This window comes from Perca fluviatilis, chromosome 7 (genome assembly GCF_010015445.1).
Source record: "Perca fluviatilis chromosome 7, GENO_Pfluv_1.0, whole genome shotgun sequence".
Taxonomy (NCBI): Eukaryota; Metazoa; Chordata; class Actinopteri; order Perciformes; family Percidae; genus Perca; species Perca fluviatilis.
In genome coordinates this window covers 6,344,801-6,364,451 of record NC_053118.1, presented here as the reverse complement: position 1 = coordinate 6,364,451, position 19,651 = coordinate 6,344,801, and the positions used below count along the sequence as shown (strand labels likewise).

The window sequence follows — 19,651 nt, the reverse complement described above, 5'->3', positions numbered from 1 at the left end:
TTTTACACATTGTAACTGCTAAACATCAGAAAGATAGCATTATCATTTACCTCAACGCACCACTGTGGCTGTGTACAGATTAGCAACTGATGTTTTTTTTTCTCTCTCTCTCTAGAAACAGCACAGTCCTCAACTCCAAGGTTTTGTCAGTGACCATCAAGCCCACCCCTGCTTCCCTCTCTGCTCCAGTTGTAGTTGAGTTCTCCCACCTGTACAACGTGAGTAACTTTTGTCTTAAAGTAATTTCAAATATGATTATGATTACTATTATGATATAATGTTATTTAACCAGTATTTTTTTATGGTAATGATGTTTTTTTTCTTTCTGTTCCACATCCATTAGGGCACCACCAACCAGACCTGTATATCCTGGGACGAGAGCGACAGGTGAGATCCACCATATTTTTCATTCATCTGACCATGCTTGCACCCTAACCTTGTAATTTGTGGACTCTTTGTAAGCTGTTTTGTTTGTTAGACTATTGATTGTATTATGGGAAATGTAGGTTCCAGCATTTTTGGAGCTTGCCCCATTCTAGTACCCTGGAAATCCAGACCCAAATCTGAAAGATTAAAGGACAATTCCGGCGCAAAATGAACCTAAGGGTTAATAACATATGTGTACTAAGTCAACCGTTCTCTGGGATATGTTTTCAGGCTAATCTGTTTGCGCTAGCTTGTCTCAAGCTAGAGACACATTCGATTAGCATGATGTCTAAGTCTAAGTCATAAAAATATGAAGCCTTTAGGTTTTGCTGAGGTGGAAAGGTTGGTGTTCAACTGAAATACGCTCAGCAAATAAATCCTCAAATACAGTCCACTGATGCCTCCGCTCCACTGAAGAGACAAAAACATCAGCATGTGGAGCAAATCCAGAGACTGTAACCTTCCTCACAAGAAACAATCTGAAATGTCATATTTTCATCAAGATTTGTACTTTGTTTTCCATCATTTGAAGTTGGACTGGAGCTCTTTTAATTACATAATCTTAGTACACGCTCTCCTAACAATAATAGCCCCTCACTGGTGAATACTGTTTATCTCTGTCAACTCCTAATTTTCACATAGCAGTGGATGGAAACACGCATTACTCTGCATTTTTCTTTGTGGATTTTATGGAGAAGTATTATTTTTCTTTTTTTGGAAGGGTCACTAGCTGTGCTTCAGCGGGGTTTAACAATAAGGGTTGCCCAGTGGCCTGGGGCAAGTAAAGTGCCACGTTGGGCAAGTAAATATCACAACTAATTTCCCAGTTCGGGCATCATTGTATCATAAGCATTTGATTTGAATGTGCTGTTGGCCAATCAAGAATTGAGTTGGCACTTGTTGATTTTGACTTTTTTTCGACGTTATTTTACCCCTAGGGGGTCCTCCAGAGTCACTGCAGGGGGGCCACCAAATTATTGTCAACAGTTTTTTAATAAATTATAACATAAATAAATTAACACAATTCTAACATATTATTAGCAAATATAAATCACCACTGTTGATAGGCTCACTGGCCTATAGGTAAGGTAGTCACTAAGGTAGCCATCCACAGATACAATTATCCTAAGATTCTTGTATGTGTAACATTAAAAGATGAGACAATTATTATTTAAAAAGCTTGGTATTCTATGCAAAAAATATATATATAAAGGCTTTTAGGTCGCCTACACGTTATTGTAGGCCCAATTGCATTTTATACAATATATATAATAGGGGTCCCTGCTTCATTTCTTATTCAGTTTTTTCAGTTTTTCTTTTTCAGGGGTCCTTGGCTTAAAAAACGTTGCTAGGGTACACGTACCTCTGTTTGGGAAACACTGCTCTACAGCACATATGCTAGTTCCTGGTACTCCAGGTGGATGTTTTAGAGCCACCATGTTCCCTCTGAAAGTTCTGCGCCTGACAACAGTGTCTTTTTTTGTGTTATTTTGACAAAGTCAGTGCACTGCTCCCCAGTGAAAGGTGCTGAGTGTGTTGGACAGCTCCGCAGCTCTTGTCTGGGAAAACGCTAACCCCACGCTATCACTGCTACGACACTGATGCAGCATGTGGAAAATTAAAAGTGTCGCTCACAGCTTTTCCTCCCCCGCCCAGCCCACGCACACACATCAACATGTACACGATAAAAAAAAAAAAAGAGAGACTTGTGTAATGGTTTTGCTGTACCATGTAATCCTCCTTTAAGTTGGTGTTCATGTTATAGTTTATGTTGTGCCAGTTATTGTTAATTTCCTTTTATTTGCATGTTAACTGCTTTGGCAATATAAGCAATGTCTTCTCATACTAATAAAGCTCTTTAAATTTAAGAATCTTAAAAAATTGACATTTGGTCTATTCATCTGCCCATTGCATACTATATATTGTTTGCATATTCTGCACTCAATCCATTCATCATCTTTTTTCTTATGCAACAGTTATTTTGTATGTACTGTATGTATTTGCTTTTCTGTATGTATTGTTTATTTCATATTAATGTTTAATGTTTGTTTATGTATGCACCATTCAACAAGGCAAAATCCACGTACGTGTAACTTATTGTGGCAATAAACCCTTTTCTGAATCTGAGAGAGAGAGAGAGAGAGAGAGAGAGAGAGAGAGAGAGAGGCCAGCATGGCAGGATGGAAAAGGAGTAAAGGATATGGAACAGTTAAGTTTTACTGCTTGTGACCAGATTCAAAGCACTCCTCATTTGCTCCTTGCTCTCAAGTGCCCTATTTGTTTAAGACAAGAAAACAGCGTGAGCATGTTAGAGCGTTGAGCTAGGGAAAGAGTGAGGGAGGAAAGTAGGAAGCAAACGTTTGGCAGCCTTATTGCAATGCAGGTTTGGACATTTGCATTTAGATGGGTACGTACACTTGTGTTACAGAGACGGAAAGCAGCCCATTCAAAAGTTCAGTCAGAGGGTTAAAAGAAGTGTGGCTTGGCACATATAGACCTGGAGCAAGACAAAGAGTGAACCAGAGAAACTGAGCTGATTTGGGGGGGAAAAAAACAAGTTAATATTGAGAAATTGAATAGATGTTATTATGACAGCTTGCCCTAATAATAAAAAAGTATAAATATAGCTTCAAAGTGACGATTGAGACAATATTCATAGTCACTCAAACTTAATTACTTGCAGTGTTATATGAAATTCTGAACTACTATAAACTCTTAAATGAAGGCTTTATTAATTATTATTATTATTATTTAAAATTGCGTCTGGAACGCTGTATTAGTACCTAATACAGCGTTCCAGTTTTTAGCCCGTAACTTACGACTTCAAGTCACGACTCACGACTTGGTAGCGTTCTAGGCAAAGTCACAAGCTGGCTAGCTAAACGTTGTGCCATTGGCAGGGTTCAGGTTAGGCTACCTAACGTTAACGTTTGCTAGCGGCTACCTAACGTTGACGTTAGCTAGCGCTAGCTGATACTAGCGATTTCTAGTCGCCGACATATTTTGGGCTTCATTTAATAAACATAACCTGTAGTAGTACACAATCGTATGTGTATTGTTTTGATTACAATGTGGGGAATTACTTTACGTTGCCTATTTATGTCTATTTCTCACCATTAATCACCGGCGTCTGTACAGCATCAACAGGGGTTGCCAATGTTGTTTACGTGTGTCAAAAACTGTAACTGGGAGTACAACGATCTGGTACGAGTTTACGGGTAGTAAGTTACGGGTTTGACTGCCACGGGTTATGTGTTGCCTGGAACGCAGCATTAAATGAGGCCTTTATTTGAAGGTTTACATTAGTCATATTTGTTCATTAATAATTGCAGTTGGTTGTACTTGTTTGGTTTTTCCTTCCATTAAAACTTATCACCTACTGTCATGGCAACTAGGGTTGGGTGGCGTTCACTTTTTTATACAATACCTTTTTTCTGTACTTTCCCTCTGCAATAACAAAAATTCATTTCAGTTGTAAAAATAATTCCAAACCTATTTACCCTATTTATCCTATTTATCCTATTTACCCTAATACCTCAACCCCAATTGTTCTGGAAAAAACACACTAGAAAGCACCTATGGCCATCTTGTTATTTTATTTTGAACATTTTACACGCCACACAAAATACAACACTGCCCTCTTCCCTCCCAATCCTCTCCCTACAACCTATATCAAATCAAATAATTATTCATTTCTTACACTGCACTGAAACTTATTCTTGTATTTGTATCTTATTATATTTAATACTTTTTATTTTCCATTTGTTTTTAAATACTCTTTGTTTTATGTGAAGCACTTTGAATTGCCTTGTTGCTGAAATGTGCGAGCCTGTCAAATAATTGATTCCTTTTGACTTTTATCAATCCATGGTACATAGGTTCTCTGTCTATTATTAGTTCAAAACCATTTTATTTTAATGAAGATGTTAGCATGATAGATTGTGATGGTTTTATATGTTTTTGATGATGGTGACCTTGGCCACCTCTGGGATGGGGGGATGTCACCACCATCAAGCATAAGGGACAGCATACAGTAGAAGGGGAGACAATGACAGGAACATAGCAAGGGCGAAGAATCTAATCTCTTGTGTGGGGTTGGGGGTTGGGGTTTTGGGGAGACGTGTTCTATGCAAAATTAAAATCCATCTTGGACAGCAGCTATGATTAATGAGTTAATATTTGGTAGAGAAATTGGAATCTGAGGAGTCCTTGTCATGTTGATAAGAGCTGTGAAGCAGCCTGGGCCATCACTTGCACCATGCTTCTATCTCCTGAAATCACTAACAAGAACATCAGCAGCCCCTTTCTGTGTTTCTCATTCACACTGACATTATTACTAGGTTTTGTTTACAGTTTGTCTTACCTGATGTACTATAAATACATAAATTCACAAGTGGTAGATTCACCTGTTGGCTAATATATATCAAGCAGCCCCTTTCTGTGTTTCTCATTCACACTGACATTATTACTAGGTTTTGTTTACAGTTTGTCTTACCTGATGTACTATAAATACATAAATTCACAAGTGGTAGATTCACCTGTTGGCTAATATATATCAACGATGTTTCATTTCCGGGATTGTTCAGGTGCCGCCGGAAATTCCTCCGGATGTCCGTCATTTTTCGGCTGGATGTCCGTTACCTTCCTCTTTCATTCTAAACTCCGGTGGATTTATGAGGACTATGGTTAACTGCTCCTCAGATCTCTGGGGTAAATCCAGACAGCTAGCTAGACTATCTGTCCAATCTGAGTTTTCTGTTGCACGACTAAAACAACTTTTGAACGTACACACGTTCCACCAAAACAAGTTCCTTCCAGAGGCTATTATGCAGAGGCACCGTCATTGCAGCCTGCGCGTAGCAAGACGATTGTGATTGGTTTAAAGAAATGCCAATAAACCAGAACAGGTTTTTCTCCCATCCTGGAATGTTGTGTGGACTAGAGTGCGGATCGGGCCGCATTTTTCTGTCCGAGCCCAGCCCGTGTCCAACAGAGAAGTAACCGAACCTGGCCCGTGCCCAACAGGCATTAAGATATTTATGTCCGAGCCAGACACAGTTAAAATCTCGTTTTTTTTTTCTCATACTAATGACACATATGTTTGTTTGTGTGCAAAGCCTGCTTTTATTAAGCAACTGTAGGAAGGCTTTCAGAAATGTCAACAGATGAGCGCATCAGCGCACACGGGGCAACAAGCGCACATTAACACAGGCGCGCACCTACAAGCTACATAATAAGGCTCGGTTCGGGTGTGCATCCTCTAGTGTGGACTAGCCAGACCTTCCTTCGCAGCGCTGTGGAGGAAGGTCTGGCAATGTGAGACTACCTGTTGGCTAAATTTCTCGTTAGGCTTTGTGGTAGTTCATTGTAAAAATTTGTCATGATATGTTATGCCTTTAGACTTGACAGAAAATGAGGGAAGAGAGAAATTGGGGAACAATATGCAAATGTAGGTCCTCGACACACGTTGCAGTGCATGGTCAGTGCCCTAAACCCAGCAGGTGCGCCTTCCTGATAACATTTTTTAAATGATACAAAGAGAAGGTGGTGCACAACAAGAGACTACACAGCTAGAAATAACTGCATAGTAGGACATTAAAGAAAAGTTTGGTCGAATTAAAAACAAACATTTGTTTGTTTTCATTAAACAAACAGCAAACAGCCTTAACTATATTCATGCCCACAGCCTGTTGCACTTATTCACTGTAGGTTTCATTACAGATTGAGTATTATATTTATTCCCATTATATACACTACTGGTGAAAAGTTTTAGAACACCCCAATTTTTTTAGTTTTTTATTGACATTTTAGCAGTTCAAGTCCAATGAATAGCTTGAAATGGTACAAAGGTAAGTGGTGAACTGCCTGAGGTTAAAAAAAATAGTAAGGTTACCCAAAACTGAAAAATAATGTACATTTCAGAATTTTACAAAAAGGCCTTTTTCAGGGAACAAGAAATGGGTTAACAATGTAAAGCTGTTCTGCAGCAATGGAGGTTGATCAAGCTTTCAAAGTTGGTATTACCAATTCCCACAGGTGTTCCAACTTGTCTGGATTACTCACAACCCCCTCTGTTTGTATAAAAGTATTGTTGGAACACACTGTGGTACCATACCCTCGTGGGCATTATTTGAACTGTATTGTACTGCAGAAAGTGGTGTGTTGCTATAAAAATGGCGGGAAAAAGGTAATTAACAATGGAAGAGAGACAAACCATCATAACACTTAAGAATGTTGGTCTTTGCTACAGAGAAATTGCAAAGAAAGTCAAGGTGTCAGTGAGTACAGTATTCTTCACCATCAAAAGGCACTTAGAAACTGGGGAAAACTCTGACAGGAAGAGGTCTTGTAGACCCAAAACCACAAAAGAATCAGAAGACAAGTTTCTGAGAGTCAACAGCTTGCGTGATAGGCGGCTCACAGGACAACAGCTTCAAGCTCAGCTTAATAGTGGTCGTAATAAGCAAGTCTCAGTTTCACCTGTAAAGAGAAGACTTCGAGCTGCAGGTTTGATAGGTCGAGTTGCAGCAAGAAAGCCATTGCTAAGACGTCAGAATAAGAAAAAGAGGCTTGACTGGACCAAGAAATACTGCCAATGAAGACTGGAAGAAGGTGCTATGGACTGATGAATCAAAATCTGATTGAAATTTTTGTACGCCGTCGAGTAGGCGAAAGGATGGTTCCTCAGTCTGGACATCAACTGTCAAACATGGAGGAGGAAGCGTGATGGTCTTGGGCTGTTTTGCTGGATCCAGGGTCGGTGATTTGTACAGAGTGAAAGGCACCCTGAACCAAAACGGCTACCACAGCATTTTTGCAACGCCATGCAGTACCCTCTGGTATGCACCTAGTTGGTCAGGGGTTCATCCTACAGCAAGATAATGACCCAAAACATAAGTCCAAGCTATGCCAGAACTACCTCAGGAAAAAAGAACAAGATGGTAAGCTTAAAAACATGGAGTGGCCAGCACAGTCACCAGACTTAAACCCCATTGAGCTGGTTTGGGATGAACTGGACAGAAAAGTGAAAGCAAAGCAACCTACAAGTGCCACACATTTATGGCGACTTCTGCAACAGATTTGGGAAGAACTTTCTGAAGAATATTTGATTTCCATTGTAGAAAGAATACCACGAGTGTGTTCAGCTGTTATATCTGCCAAAGGGGGCTACTTTGATGAGTCAAAAATGTTGAATACATTTTGGTTTATAAATTGATTCCATGATTTATTTTTTAACTTAAATTGTTCATTTGTTCTATTCTTTCATTTCAGAGTACAATAAGACATTGAACTGCATGAATTTCAATAAAAAACAGGAAAAATTGGGGTGTTCTAAAACTTTTGACCGGTAGTGTATATTTTTATAATATTTGGAGAATTCAACATTCATTACAACCCCACATTCTGCTTTATGATGAATCCGGCACAAGTTAAAGGAGCTGATGGGATTATGTTTCACTTGATTGATTAATTGATTGATTGACATGGAATAATAAGTGACAGCCCTCTTACACAGTAGATTAATACCTGGAAACTCACCAAACATGCTTGCAGAATATACCAATCCACATGTTATTACTATAGATTAATTTTCTTCCAAAGGATTTTCCTGCTGGACAATTTTCTCTCAACACAGTGTCTGATCAAATGTTGGCACAAAGCCTCCTATTATGAATATAGTATACTGTACCAAGAGCCCATATCTACCTGTTATGAACGTGATCAGTATATGGATGTTTCATGTGGATAAGGGAAAACATGTTAATGCAGGTGTAAATGCAGCACAACAGTTTGCAATTGGCACAGGATCAGATTAGCCAGACCACATCTGCATTGTGATCACATTTTAGGAAGAGAAATAATTTGAGCCCATATAGCAGCATGGATTTGGGAGATTCTGAAGGGACAGGTTGTGCGCATGTCTGCAATGATGACCTTCCAATTAGCATTAGCCTAATTAGCAAGGGTAGCTTCCGCTGTTTCCATGTGTCACCAGAGCCTTGCCATTGTGCATGTCGTAGCAGTCCCTCATTAGTACACACATTGCTTCCCTTTACCTGAGAGCTTTGCCTGCCTGATTTTTATAGTGGGATCCAATCCCAATGCAGGCACGGCTGAGACAACAGGTATGCTTATTAATTCCAGGTGTAAATGCAAAGGCCAGTGATCAGATGTCTTAGGTCATTGGTGTTTTACAGGTCCCCAGGAAGTGCGCTGGGCTTTGAAGCCCATTTGACATAGCAGCCAAACAGTTGAATTATAACTTCTATGTCTGTCATGTGATGCCCTCTGTCCCAAAAAGACTTTTCCCTGTAGACTTACATGGCGAAAAATACATCTGTAAATCAGGGGATACATTTTTTTGAGCGTCACAATCCCCCCAAAATGACTCATTTCACTATCAGAATTTGATCCATTCGGTCCCATAACATTTGGAAAGTGTAGGAGAGCTGCATGATTAACCCTTGTGTGGTCCTTCGGGTCCCAGTGACCCGAAGGACAACACAAGGATTATGTACTTCCCTTTACTTTGTTGAGAATTGCTCTCTAAACCCTGTTTCTTGTAAAGTCAGTAAGTAAAGTTTATTTCTAGAACACATTTAAACACAGTTTAAGCTGACCAAAATGCTGTACAAACAAGAACTAAGGTGCTGTATTAACCCTTGTTTAGAGAGCAATTCTCAACAAAGTAAACGGAAGTACATAATCCTTGTGTTGTCCTTCGGGTCACTGGGACCCGAAGGACAACACAAGGGTTAAATAATTTAATCCCCATTAATGTTAGCGGAGCACTAAACCGAAAGTAGCTCTATGGGCTCCATAATGTGGAAAGCAGTGCCAATCATCCAGGTCATTTTATAGGTTGCAGTGGAACTTTTTGGTTTCATGCACCACTAAGCAACTCTCATAGGAATCAACGGGGCTTCGCTTCGAATGTGTATCCAGGTTTTTACTGAACAGGCCTCCCAGGCCCAGGGGCCCCTTAAAGGTGCTATAGGTAGGATTGTGAAGATCCAGGATTTAGCCAAAGAATTTGAACATCGACAACTTCTCAGTCCCTCCCCCCTTTCTGCTAAAGCCTAAACGGTCTCCTAAGCCCCTCCCCCCACGAGAGAGAATGAATGAGTGTGCCTGAGCAGTGATTGACACTTAGTTAGGCACTCCCCCTGGCCCTGATTGGTGAATCTGAACAGGGAGTGGTGGATTTTCTCGAATCACTCTACATTATTATTATTATATAGTGATAAATAGTGTATAATAATTATTATTTATTATACACTATTTTTTTTTAGATTACCTGCTTAATGTAGTTTTACTGGAACATAGGGTCAGTTTCAGCAAATATGACAGAAAGTTAGTTTTATAAGTCTTACCTACTGCATCTTTAAGCCTAAATGTCTGTTAGGTAACTTCGCATTGTCTAAGGGCCCAGTCATTTATGTCAATAACAAAGCCCCAAAAGTCCTAATGAAAAACTGAAGGGATAGCTTAAACATTCACTTTGAATGTGTCCGTGCCCAGTGATTTATAGTGTAAATGGTTGTCATTACTTAACAAATCTGAGACCCCCAAAAATGTAGTAACATATTAGTGTTGAAATTGTTATACAAAGCCTTAACTCTTAGTATCCTACTCTTTAATGAACCCTATTATCAAGAATAAAATCTTAAACTAAATTCACATATTGCTAGTGTCTTTTGAACAAGACTTTGTTGCTTTGGCTGAAAACCTTTTGAAAACCTGAAAATTGATCTCTTCTAGCTAAGCCAGTATACTGATACAGAAACGTTTTTGTAGAACAGCATTAACCCTTCCATCGAATGTTTTTTTTTAGATTAGCTCTGAATGTTTTTAACCAAAACTCTGCATTACTGACTAATGTTGCCCGTTCCCCTCATCATCCATGCACTGCTATCAGTGCTGCATGTAGACAACCGCCCTGCAATATTGCATTAATTCTGTCAGTGGCTACTTTAAAAATACAGATTTGGGTGGTTCTTTGTATTTAGCAGAAAACAAATAGAACTTGTATGACTTCAAACAGTCACTACATGGCAGGTCGAGAGAGAGAGAGAGAGAGAGAGAGAGAGAGAGAGAGAGAGGTATTTTTTGCATAGACTCGACATTGTTTACTAGACTGCAGTCACTAACTAGCCTCGCTTCTGATCATACAAATCAATCCTGCTGTCTCCGTTAATTTACGAGGCCAGTGCTGATGCGGAGGAACTGCCTCAATTCATCAAAGATGTTGGAGCTGAGCACTGTGGACTTAAATTTTCATCAATTACTGTAATACAATTATAGGAGAGGAGATGAAGTTCAGTGAGCAGGGGGCATGCTTGTTTACAAGTGTTTCTGAATAGAAAAAGGCTGCATTACAGGCAACAGTCTGCACACATTCTCCTGTATTTATATTCAAAGCATGCTAATCCATTCTATGTCACATACCAGCCAACTCACTAGCTATTTGTGAGCACAGGACATTGATGAATACCCTGAAATGTTACCCCATATCTTGTGTATTTCAACGCCGGATGTCTCTCATTTTCTGCCGGATGTCCGTCCCCTTCCTCTTTCTTTGTGTTGGCGTTCTAAACTCCGGTGGATTTCTGAGGACTATGGTTAACTGCTCCTCAGATCTCTGCAGGGTAAATCCAGACAGCTAGCTAGACTCTGTCCAATCTGAGTTTTCTCTTGAAATGAAACGTCGTCGATATAAACTATGCTCCCCATGACTATTAACTGATATGTACAATCCATGGACACCAGACATTATGATACTATAAAGAGATTGTTGGCTGCCTGGACCGAAAGAACAAGGGTTTGTGGCCTTACCTTCCGTTCCGACCCCCAGGCGCTGTCCTTTGGTTGGCCTCCGCCAGGGCTGTGCTTTGTCACCAATCTGGTTTGTGACATTCATGGACAGGATATCGAGGCATAGTCATGGTTGGAAGAGGTTGCAGTTCGGTGGGCTGGGGATCTCATCGCTGCTTTTTGCAGATGATGTGGTTCTGATGGTATCATCAGTCCGTGACCTTCAGCACTCACTGGATTAGTTCACAGCCGAGTTTGAAGCGGCTGGGATGAGGATCAGCACCTCTAAATCTGAGGCCATGATTCTCAGCAGGAAACCAATGGAGTGCCTACTCCAGGTAGGGAATGAGTCCTTATCCCCAAGTGACGGAGTTCAAGTACCTTGGGGGCATGTTCGCGCGTGAGGAGACAATGGAGCAGGAGATTGGCCGGAGAATCTGCGTAGCGCGGGAGGGTATTACATTCACTTTATCACACCATTGTGACGAAAAGAGAGCTGAGCCAGAAGGCAAATCTCTCAATCTACCGTTTAATTTTCGTTTTCTACCCTCACCTATGGTCATGGCTGGGTCATGACCGAAAGAACCAGATCCAGGGTACAAATGGCCAAAATGGGTCTTCTCAGAATTCCCAGGACTAGTTGGAGGGATTTTATATCCACCCAAGTCTGGAATGCCTCGGGATCCCCCAGTCAGAGCTAGGGCTTTGACTTTTGCCCAAAAATCATATTTGAAGTTGTTTATTAATATTCGAATATATTTGAATATTTATTAATAATATTTTGACCATTAAATGCCTTCAGTAAGACCTACAGTGCCTTGCAAAAGTATTTACCCTCCTTGGCATTTTTCGTGTTTTGTTGCCTCACAACCTGGAATCAACATGGATTGTTTGAGGATTTGCATCATTTAATTTACAGAACATGCCCACAACTTTGAAGATGTTTTTGTTTTGTTTTTATTGTGAAGCAAACAACAAATAGGACAAAATAACAGAAAAAGTAAATGTTTTTCACCCCCCTTTGTAGAGCCACCTTTTGCGGCAATCACAGTTCCAAGTCGCTTTGGATAAGTCTCTATGAGCTTGCCACATCTTACCACTGGGATTTTGCCCATTCCACCTTGCAAAACTGCTCCAGCTCCTTCAAGTTGTATGGTTTGCGCTTGTGAACAGCAATCTTTAAGTCTGACCACAGATTTTCTATTGGATTGAGGTCTGGGCTTTGACTAGGCCATTCCAACACATTTACATGTTTCACCTTAAACCACTCAAGTGTTTCTTTAGTAGTGTGTTTGGGGTCATTGTCCTGCTGGAAGGTGAACCTCCGTCTTAACCTCAAATCACGCACAGAGTGGTACAGGTTTTGCTCAAGAATATCCCTGTATTTGGCACCATCCATCTTTCCCTCAACTCTGACCAGTTTCCCAGTCCCGGCTGCTGAAAAACATCCCCACAGCATGATGCTGCCACCACCATGTTTTACTGTGGGGATGGTGTTCTTTGGATGATGTGATGGGTTGGGTTTGCGCCAGAAATAGCGTTTTTCTTTGATGGCTAAAAAGTTCAATTTTAGTCTCATCAGACTAGAGCACCTTCCTCCATACATTTTGGGACTCTCCCACATGCCCTTGTTTTTTGCTGAAAGTAATGGCTTTCTTCTGGCCACTCTGCCATAAAGCCCAACTGTATAGAGCGTATTGTCGTCCTATGTACAGATACTCCAGTCTCTGTTGTGGAACTCTGCAGCTCCGCTAGCTCTAGGTCTCTGTGCTGCCTCTCTGATTAATGTCCTCCTTGCCCGGTCTGTGAGCTTTGGTGGGCTGCCGTCTCTTGGCAGGTTTGCTGTTGTGCCATGTTCTTTCCATTTGGTTATAATATATTTGATAGTGCTCCTGGGGATCATTAAAGATTTAGATATTTTTTTATAACCTAACCATGACTTGTACTTCTCAACAACATTGTCCCTTACTTGTTTGGAGAGTTCCTTGATCTTCATGGCAGTGTTTGGTTAGTGGTGCCTCATGCTTAGGTGTTGCAGCCTCTGGGGCCTTTCAAAAGAGGTCATGTTCATGTGACACTTGGATTGCACACAGGTGGACATCATTTCACTAATTATGTGACTTCTGAAGGTAATTGGTTGCACCAGAGCTTTTTATGGGCTTCATAATAAAGGAGTGAATACATACGCACATGCCAATTTTCAGTTTTTTATTTCTAAAAAATTGTTTTATGTATATATTTTTCTCATTTCACTTCACCAACTTAGACTATTGTGTTCTGATCCATCACATAAAATTCAGATTAAAAAAACATTGAACTAAAGGCTGTAATGTAACAAAATAGGTAAAAAGCCAAGGGGGTGAATACTTTTGCAAGGCACTGTATATTGGTATAAGTTGTGTTCTGTTATACACTGCCACCAGAGGGCAGTGTATAAGTCAATGTCAATAGGCAGGCAATGATGTTTTCAGAAGAAAAACACACTGCCGCGACAGTTTTTTTTTAATTAAAAGTCAGACCCTGGATTAAACACAAACAGTATGCTTTCGACAGGAAGTTCGGAGCTTTCACTGTAGCCTACGTAAGTGGTCTAATGTTTATACTTGTGCACTGGTGTGTGCGTCAAGCCGGCATGTGTTTGTGGTGTGGGGAGTGTAATAGCCGGGAAACACTTTACTTTACGTTAGACAGTCTGGCGAGGTCAGTGACTCAAATCTGTTTGGTGTGTCCCGTGCCGTCGTCAGTCTGGGGGGCAGTCTGCGTTCATTTTGGTCGACCTGAGATGTTCAGTCGCCGGCAGGGCAGTCAGGACTCACCCGGAAATGGCGAGCGGAATGAGGTGACTACAGTCTCTCAAAATCTGACGAAAATCTTTTAAACTGACGTTTCTTGAGCTGAAATGAAGACAGATTCAGGAACTGCATGGCCTATTTCTCGCTTAAAATGTTCTCAGAAACACGTTTCAGTGAACTATTTTAGTACAATATGAGATCGTATTCTGAACGGCCGCCATGACAGTCTGGCTTTGAATTTCCGGAGAAAACAAACCCATGTGACGCGTTCGTCCAATCAGCTGCCGGTTTTCATTTCCTGGGCAACAATACAGATTTGCGCCGCCTGCTGTTATAGAGATTTATTACGTCTCGTCTCGTCTCATCTTTTTGGTGTGTTCTGTGGCACTTTTTGGACCAACACGGGGAGACTGATCATTTCGACTGGCTTTTCTGTGAATGGTCGGCCGTCGGCTATATGTGTAAGCAGGTTTAGAGTGAGAGAGTGACAGTGATTACCGGTTGCTTCAGAGTAAGTAGCGACTCTAGAGTCATAGTGAGAGGAACAAAGCGTCTCCTCTGTGTTTTCTGACCATGGTGAGACATGTGTAGCAGGAAACATTAACCCTCTCCTTGATTTCACGTTGTTTATGGAGAAGGAGAACCAAGAAATGAGTCGGGGGAAATGCAACGCTACCAAGCCACGGCCGAGGGACGTGCGTTGCCGCGACGTGTAGTTAGATTTTGAAATGCGTGAAAAGGCCTCATCTGAATTGTTTACAAGCAAACACATTTACAAAAAATAATGCCCATAACAGGATCAAATATTAAGGGCTGCCTAATATTCGTTCGAATATCATTCTTTTTTTAAACATTCGAATTATATTCGAATAACGAAGTTCGGAGTCAAAGCCCTAGTCAGAGCTGGTTATTGTGGCTTGGGAAAGGGAAGTTTGGGGTCCCCTGCTGGATGCTGCTGCCCCCGCGACCCGACCCAGGATTGTGTTTGACGATGGATGGATGGTTAAATAAAGATACTGTAATGTCAAATAAGCAATTTTAAAGTTTAGGTGTTGGCTGATCTGCCCAAGATCCAACGCATTCAGTCTTAGGGCCCTATTTTAACGATCTGAAACGCAAGTATGAAACGCCAAACGCAAGTAGCTTTGTGGGCGGATCTCGGGCGCTGTTGCTATTATACCGGCGGGATAAATGACTCTTGCGCCCGACGCAAATCTAAAATGGGTTGGTCTGAAGTAGCTAGGTGTGGTTTGGGCGTAACGTGAAAATAACCAATCAGAGCGTCATCTCTCATTCCCTTTAAGAGCAGGCGTGCTTGTTCCATGGCGGACTGCTATTATGATGGCCGATTTGCCTGGCGCACGCCAGCGGGAGCTGTCCGGCATGTGGCAAAGTAATAAATGCCCGTCTTAGCCGGGTGGCGATGTTGCTGCGGCCTCTCGGGCGCATCTCCTCAAGTCTGGAGAGGATTCTGCAGCCATGGAACGTGGGCCTCCAAATGCACCACCTGCTCCTGTTGTGCCCCTTCCTCCTCCCCCCACTCCATCTCCGTCCACCCGGTCCACCAGGACCGCATCGCGCATTACTCCCGGACCAGATTCCGCCGGACTGTCCAATCCCGCCGTAGTTCAACATCACGTCTCCTTAAGTCCTCTAATATTTCCTCATTTATGTCATCAACACATCCATGATTCATGGAAATGTGTAAAACACAACAAGCCACAAAGAATGCTGCGACTTTTTGAGGATTGTACTGTAAAGTGCCTCCTGACCTATCCAAACACCTGAAGCGCATTTTCAGTAATATTTTCCTTTGTAATTATGTATGGTTTGCAAAAATGGGAACTGCTGCATCCATTTAGATGAGAGAAGTGTATGCGCGTTGTGCACACGCTACATTATGGCCAAGCACGCGCCCCTAAAATAGCATCTGAATAACGCGCTACTGACTTTAGACTAGCGCCACTGACTTTAGACCAGGTTTTTCCTGGTCAGTGGCGGAATTGTTTTCTGAAACTGCAGAATAGCACAAAGTAACGTTTGCGCCAGAACACGCCTCCTCTTTTCGCTGAACCGCCCCCAGGAGCGCAAATACATTCCCTAATTTACCGACGTGCGTCTGTGGAGGGAAAAGTCCGCTGTGCGTGGGGTGCAAAATAGGAATGATACATGCGTCGGTGTACAAAGGCAATTGCGCTGAGTGCAAGATAGGGCCCTTAATCTTTGAATATTATTGTATCACAGATAATCCCTGTATGTACACATTATCGTGTTACCTGGTAAATGAACATCAAGTAGGGACCCTCCTCCTAGCTTTGTGCATAAAAAACCCATGTTTCTATATTTCCTCTGTGCTGGCACACTGCTTTTCATCCATGTTGGCCTGCTCTTGGCAAAGGACATTCTTGCATGCGGAGCTGCTGGACCAGCACCTAAATTATCCAATTAGACGGTGGGGCAAGACTGTCTGCAGGCCACTGTGAGGCCTAATCTTGTCAGCCAGACCGAGAAACTGCATGAGTCCTAATATATTGGATTTCTGTTAGGGGTTATGTCCTAATGTAAGCACCGAGTCACCTCCTGGGGCTAACGCTCTCTTTCTCTTACATGTACACACACGCACTCACAAGTGCGCACACACGCACATACACACACGCGCGCTCGCTCGACTAAACAGTCTGCAGTCTCTGTATGAAGTTATGAGACCAATTGATGTATGAGGGGGCGGCTGTTAAATATTCTTGGTAATGAGCCTTTTTTGTTGGGTTGTTGCTGTTGTTGGGCTGGTTTACAGACAGGTAGTCTATATCAACAACTTTTAATTTTCGGCCGGATGTCCCCCAGTCGATTCTGGAAACATCCGCAGAGCAAGAACCGACAATCAAATTATATTTATCTTTTTTTTTTGTGAAATTCTCATCACACACTCAAGACCTCTCATTTAGAAAGCAAACATCATCACTCAAAGCACTGACCTAAAAACACTAACTACAGGGAGCATTACATGAATTATGAACCATTATCTTTCAAGTTTAGATGATTTTTTCACATATTTTTCAGTATTCATATTCTGCACTGGCTGTAATGCTTTACTTATGGGTTGTTCCCTTCATTATCATTTCCTAATTATTTCCTAGAAAGCTTCCTGGAAAGGACAATGTCATTTGGCAGTAATTATAGAAAATAAGATGCTCTGCTCATGCTTTCTTTTGAAATTGGCACACTGACTGGAATGGCAGCGGAGTAGGGCTGAACTGTATGTGGAAAATATCTAATTGCGATTAAATTTGACTGATATTGTAATGCAATATGATTCACGATATTGGAAGGAGTGATCATTTTTCAGTCATAATTCTCATTTTCATTGAAAATTATGAAAATCTAAATAAATTTAAATGATTATAGTGTGATTTTTGCGAGGCTCTGTACCAAACAAAGATAAAATTCCCTCAAAGCCAAGTGGCTTTCTTGCTACAGGTTTATGTGACGCTTCTTCTCCAAATACACCGTGAAAACTAAACACAGTATAACGAGAAAATAAAGACCACATTAGCTTAATATGAACATAGAATGACATGCACAGCATGTAAAATAACATTCACCAAAGTAAAATACAGACACAAAAAAACATACCTCGTTGGCTGCATGCTGTACACAAGGGAATAGAGGTTTCCTTAGATCGCTGACATCCGCTATAACAACCTTAAAACTTTATCAGAGCATTAAACTCTCCGTGCTTCGCTTACTGTGAGCTTGCTCACTCGTGAGCATCCCACAAGGCCTTGCTTCAAAATAAAAGCACTTTACTCTTACCAAATAAAATCATGTAATGATACTAAATGCAATTTAAATAATTCTAAATTATGAGATTGGTTGAAAACAAATCATACACTATTATAACGTCATTGCAACAATTAGAAAATATGTTTTCTTTAGTCTGTAGGATAGGATTTGTAGGCTGGGACATCTCTGCAGCACCACAATACTTAATTCAGAATGGTTTGACACATATTTTGCCATTAACAAATAAAAAAGTGAAATGTACAAGACTGTGTACAGAAACAAGCATAGACTTAAGTGGTAGCAGCTCGCTCTAGCCATTGGCGGTATTGCAGGTGCGGGTAAACATTTCCATGGTAACAGCGAGCTCCACTAATCAGAGATGTCGCAGTTACACTTAGGATTGTGGGTAGTGTAGTATTTCTACATGAAATCACGAATAAAACATGTTTTTCTTAGAACAAGGTTGATTTCTTTCAGACTTCTACAGGAGCAGAAACCTTAGTTTCACAACATCGTAGCTCGTAGTCAGTCTACCTCGGATGGTTAGACCACATGTGTCAAACTCGAGGCCCGGAGGCAAAACTCGCTTTTTCAATGTTTTGATGCTTTTTCTGAAATTTTTGTCACTTTTGCCGATGCTTTTGGTGCTTTGTTTAAAGTTTTTGCCACTTTTTCTGACATTTTTTGGCGCAAATTTTTGACGTTTTTTTTCCAATGTTTTTGTCACTTTGTTCTTTGATTAAATTATTGTGTTGACTAAGCTGTAAAAGAGAAGGGTATATGAGACATGCAATAATAGAGTAAAAGATGTTTTCGATGAAATGAAAGGATGTCTGGCCCTTGATGTGAAGTTGAGTTTGACACCCCTGGTTTAAACATTATCGCTAGAGCTGGAGACATGATATGGTATGGTATGATATTGATATGGAGACGATCAAATATCAACAGTATTGTTGACCAAATATAAAGATATAGATATTGCGGTGATATTGTAGGGTTGACTATTGGTGCTTCACAAAATATTAACACAATGAGAGTTTAGATAGATAATCATCAGTCATGTGGATATAATAACTACTGTAAGTGGGTAATGGTAAATAAAACTAGTAAGTCTGGTAAAGTTCAGAAAATGACATCACTTTACTGTAATGCAGCCTTTAAAACCAGGAAAAGATAACACGTGTCATATTACAATATTACGATATACAAGATTTAAGACGATATCTAGCCTCATATATCGTTATTGATATATTGCCCAGACCTAATTATGGCTAATAATCATGGATTAAATGAAAATGAATGGGATTTTTATATCCGGGACCACACTGTTAAGCTCTATACGAATGCCTGAATTGAGTTGAAGGACTAAGCTTCTTTCAGAAAAGTACCATGACTATTGACATTTCAAGAACTTGCTATTGCCAGTGTCTGACAAATGAATTTGGATTCCAAATTCTGGAGTACAAGTTTGAGTCAAAACCTACGTGCTGCTCTACCAAGTCAAGTCAATCAGGTGGATGTAAATTTTTGCAAGTGTTAACCTGAATGAACTGCCAGGAACACGTCCATCTTCATTTTGCAATGTTTAATAGAAGAAATAATCACGGTTCAATACAAGCATGTTTATGTCTCTTTGTACACAAACAATGCTCTTCTGCTTCTCTTAAAGAGATAGTAGTCTCACTTTGGCAGACCTTCCTCCACAGCGCTGCGGAGGAAGGTCTGTCTAGTCCACACAGCATTCTTTGGATGGAAGAAAAACAAGCTCTGGTTTATTGGCATTTCTTTAAACCAATTATAATCGTCATGGGCGGTGCTAAGCGTCGGACAGAGCC

General features: G+C 40.8%; 1 protein-coding gene across 12 annotated transcripts in view; it reads left to right on the top strand.

Annotated features, from left to right (window-relative positions):
* Nucleotides 1-19,651, top strand: part of adgrb1a (adhesion G protein-coupled receptor B1a) — a 215,833-nt gene that overhangs the window by 145,092 nt on the left and 51,090 nt on the right. For all 12 annotated transcript variants that reach the window (XM_039805661.1, XM_039805658.1, XM_039805650.1 and 9 more), the window contains 2 exons: nucleotides 116-218; nucleotides 344-387. In XM_039805661.1, the coding sequence (XP_039661595.1) occupies nucleotides 116-218; nucleotides 344-387 (147 nt within the window). The remainder of the gene's footprint in view (nucleotides 1-115; nucleotides 219-343; nucleotides 388-19,651) is intronic.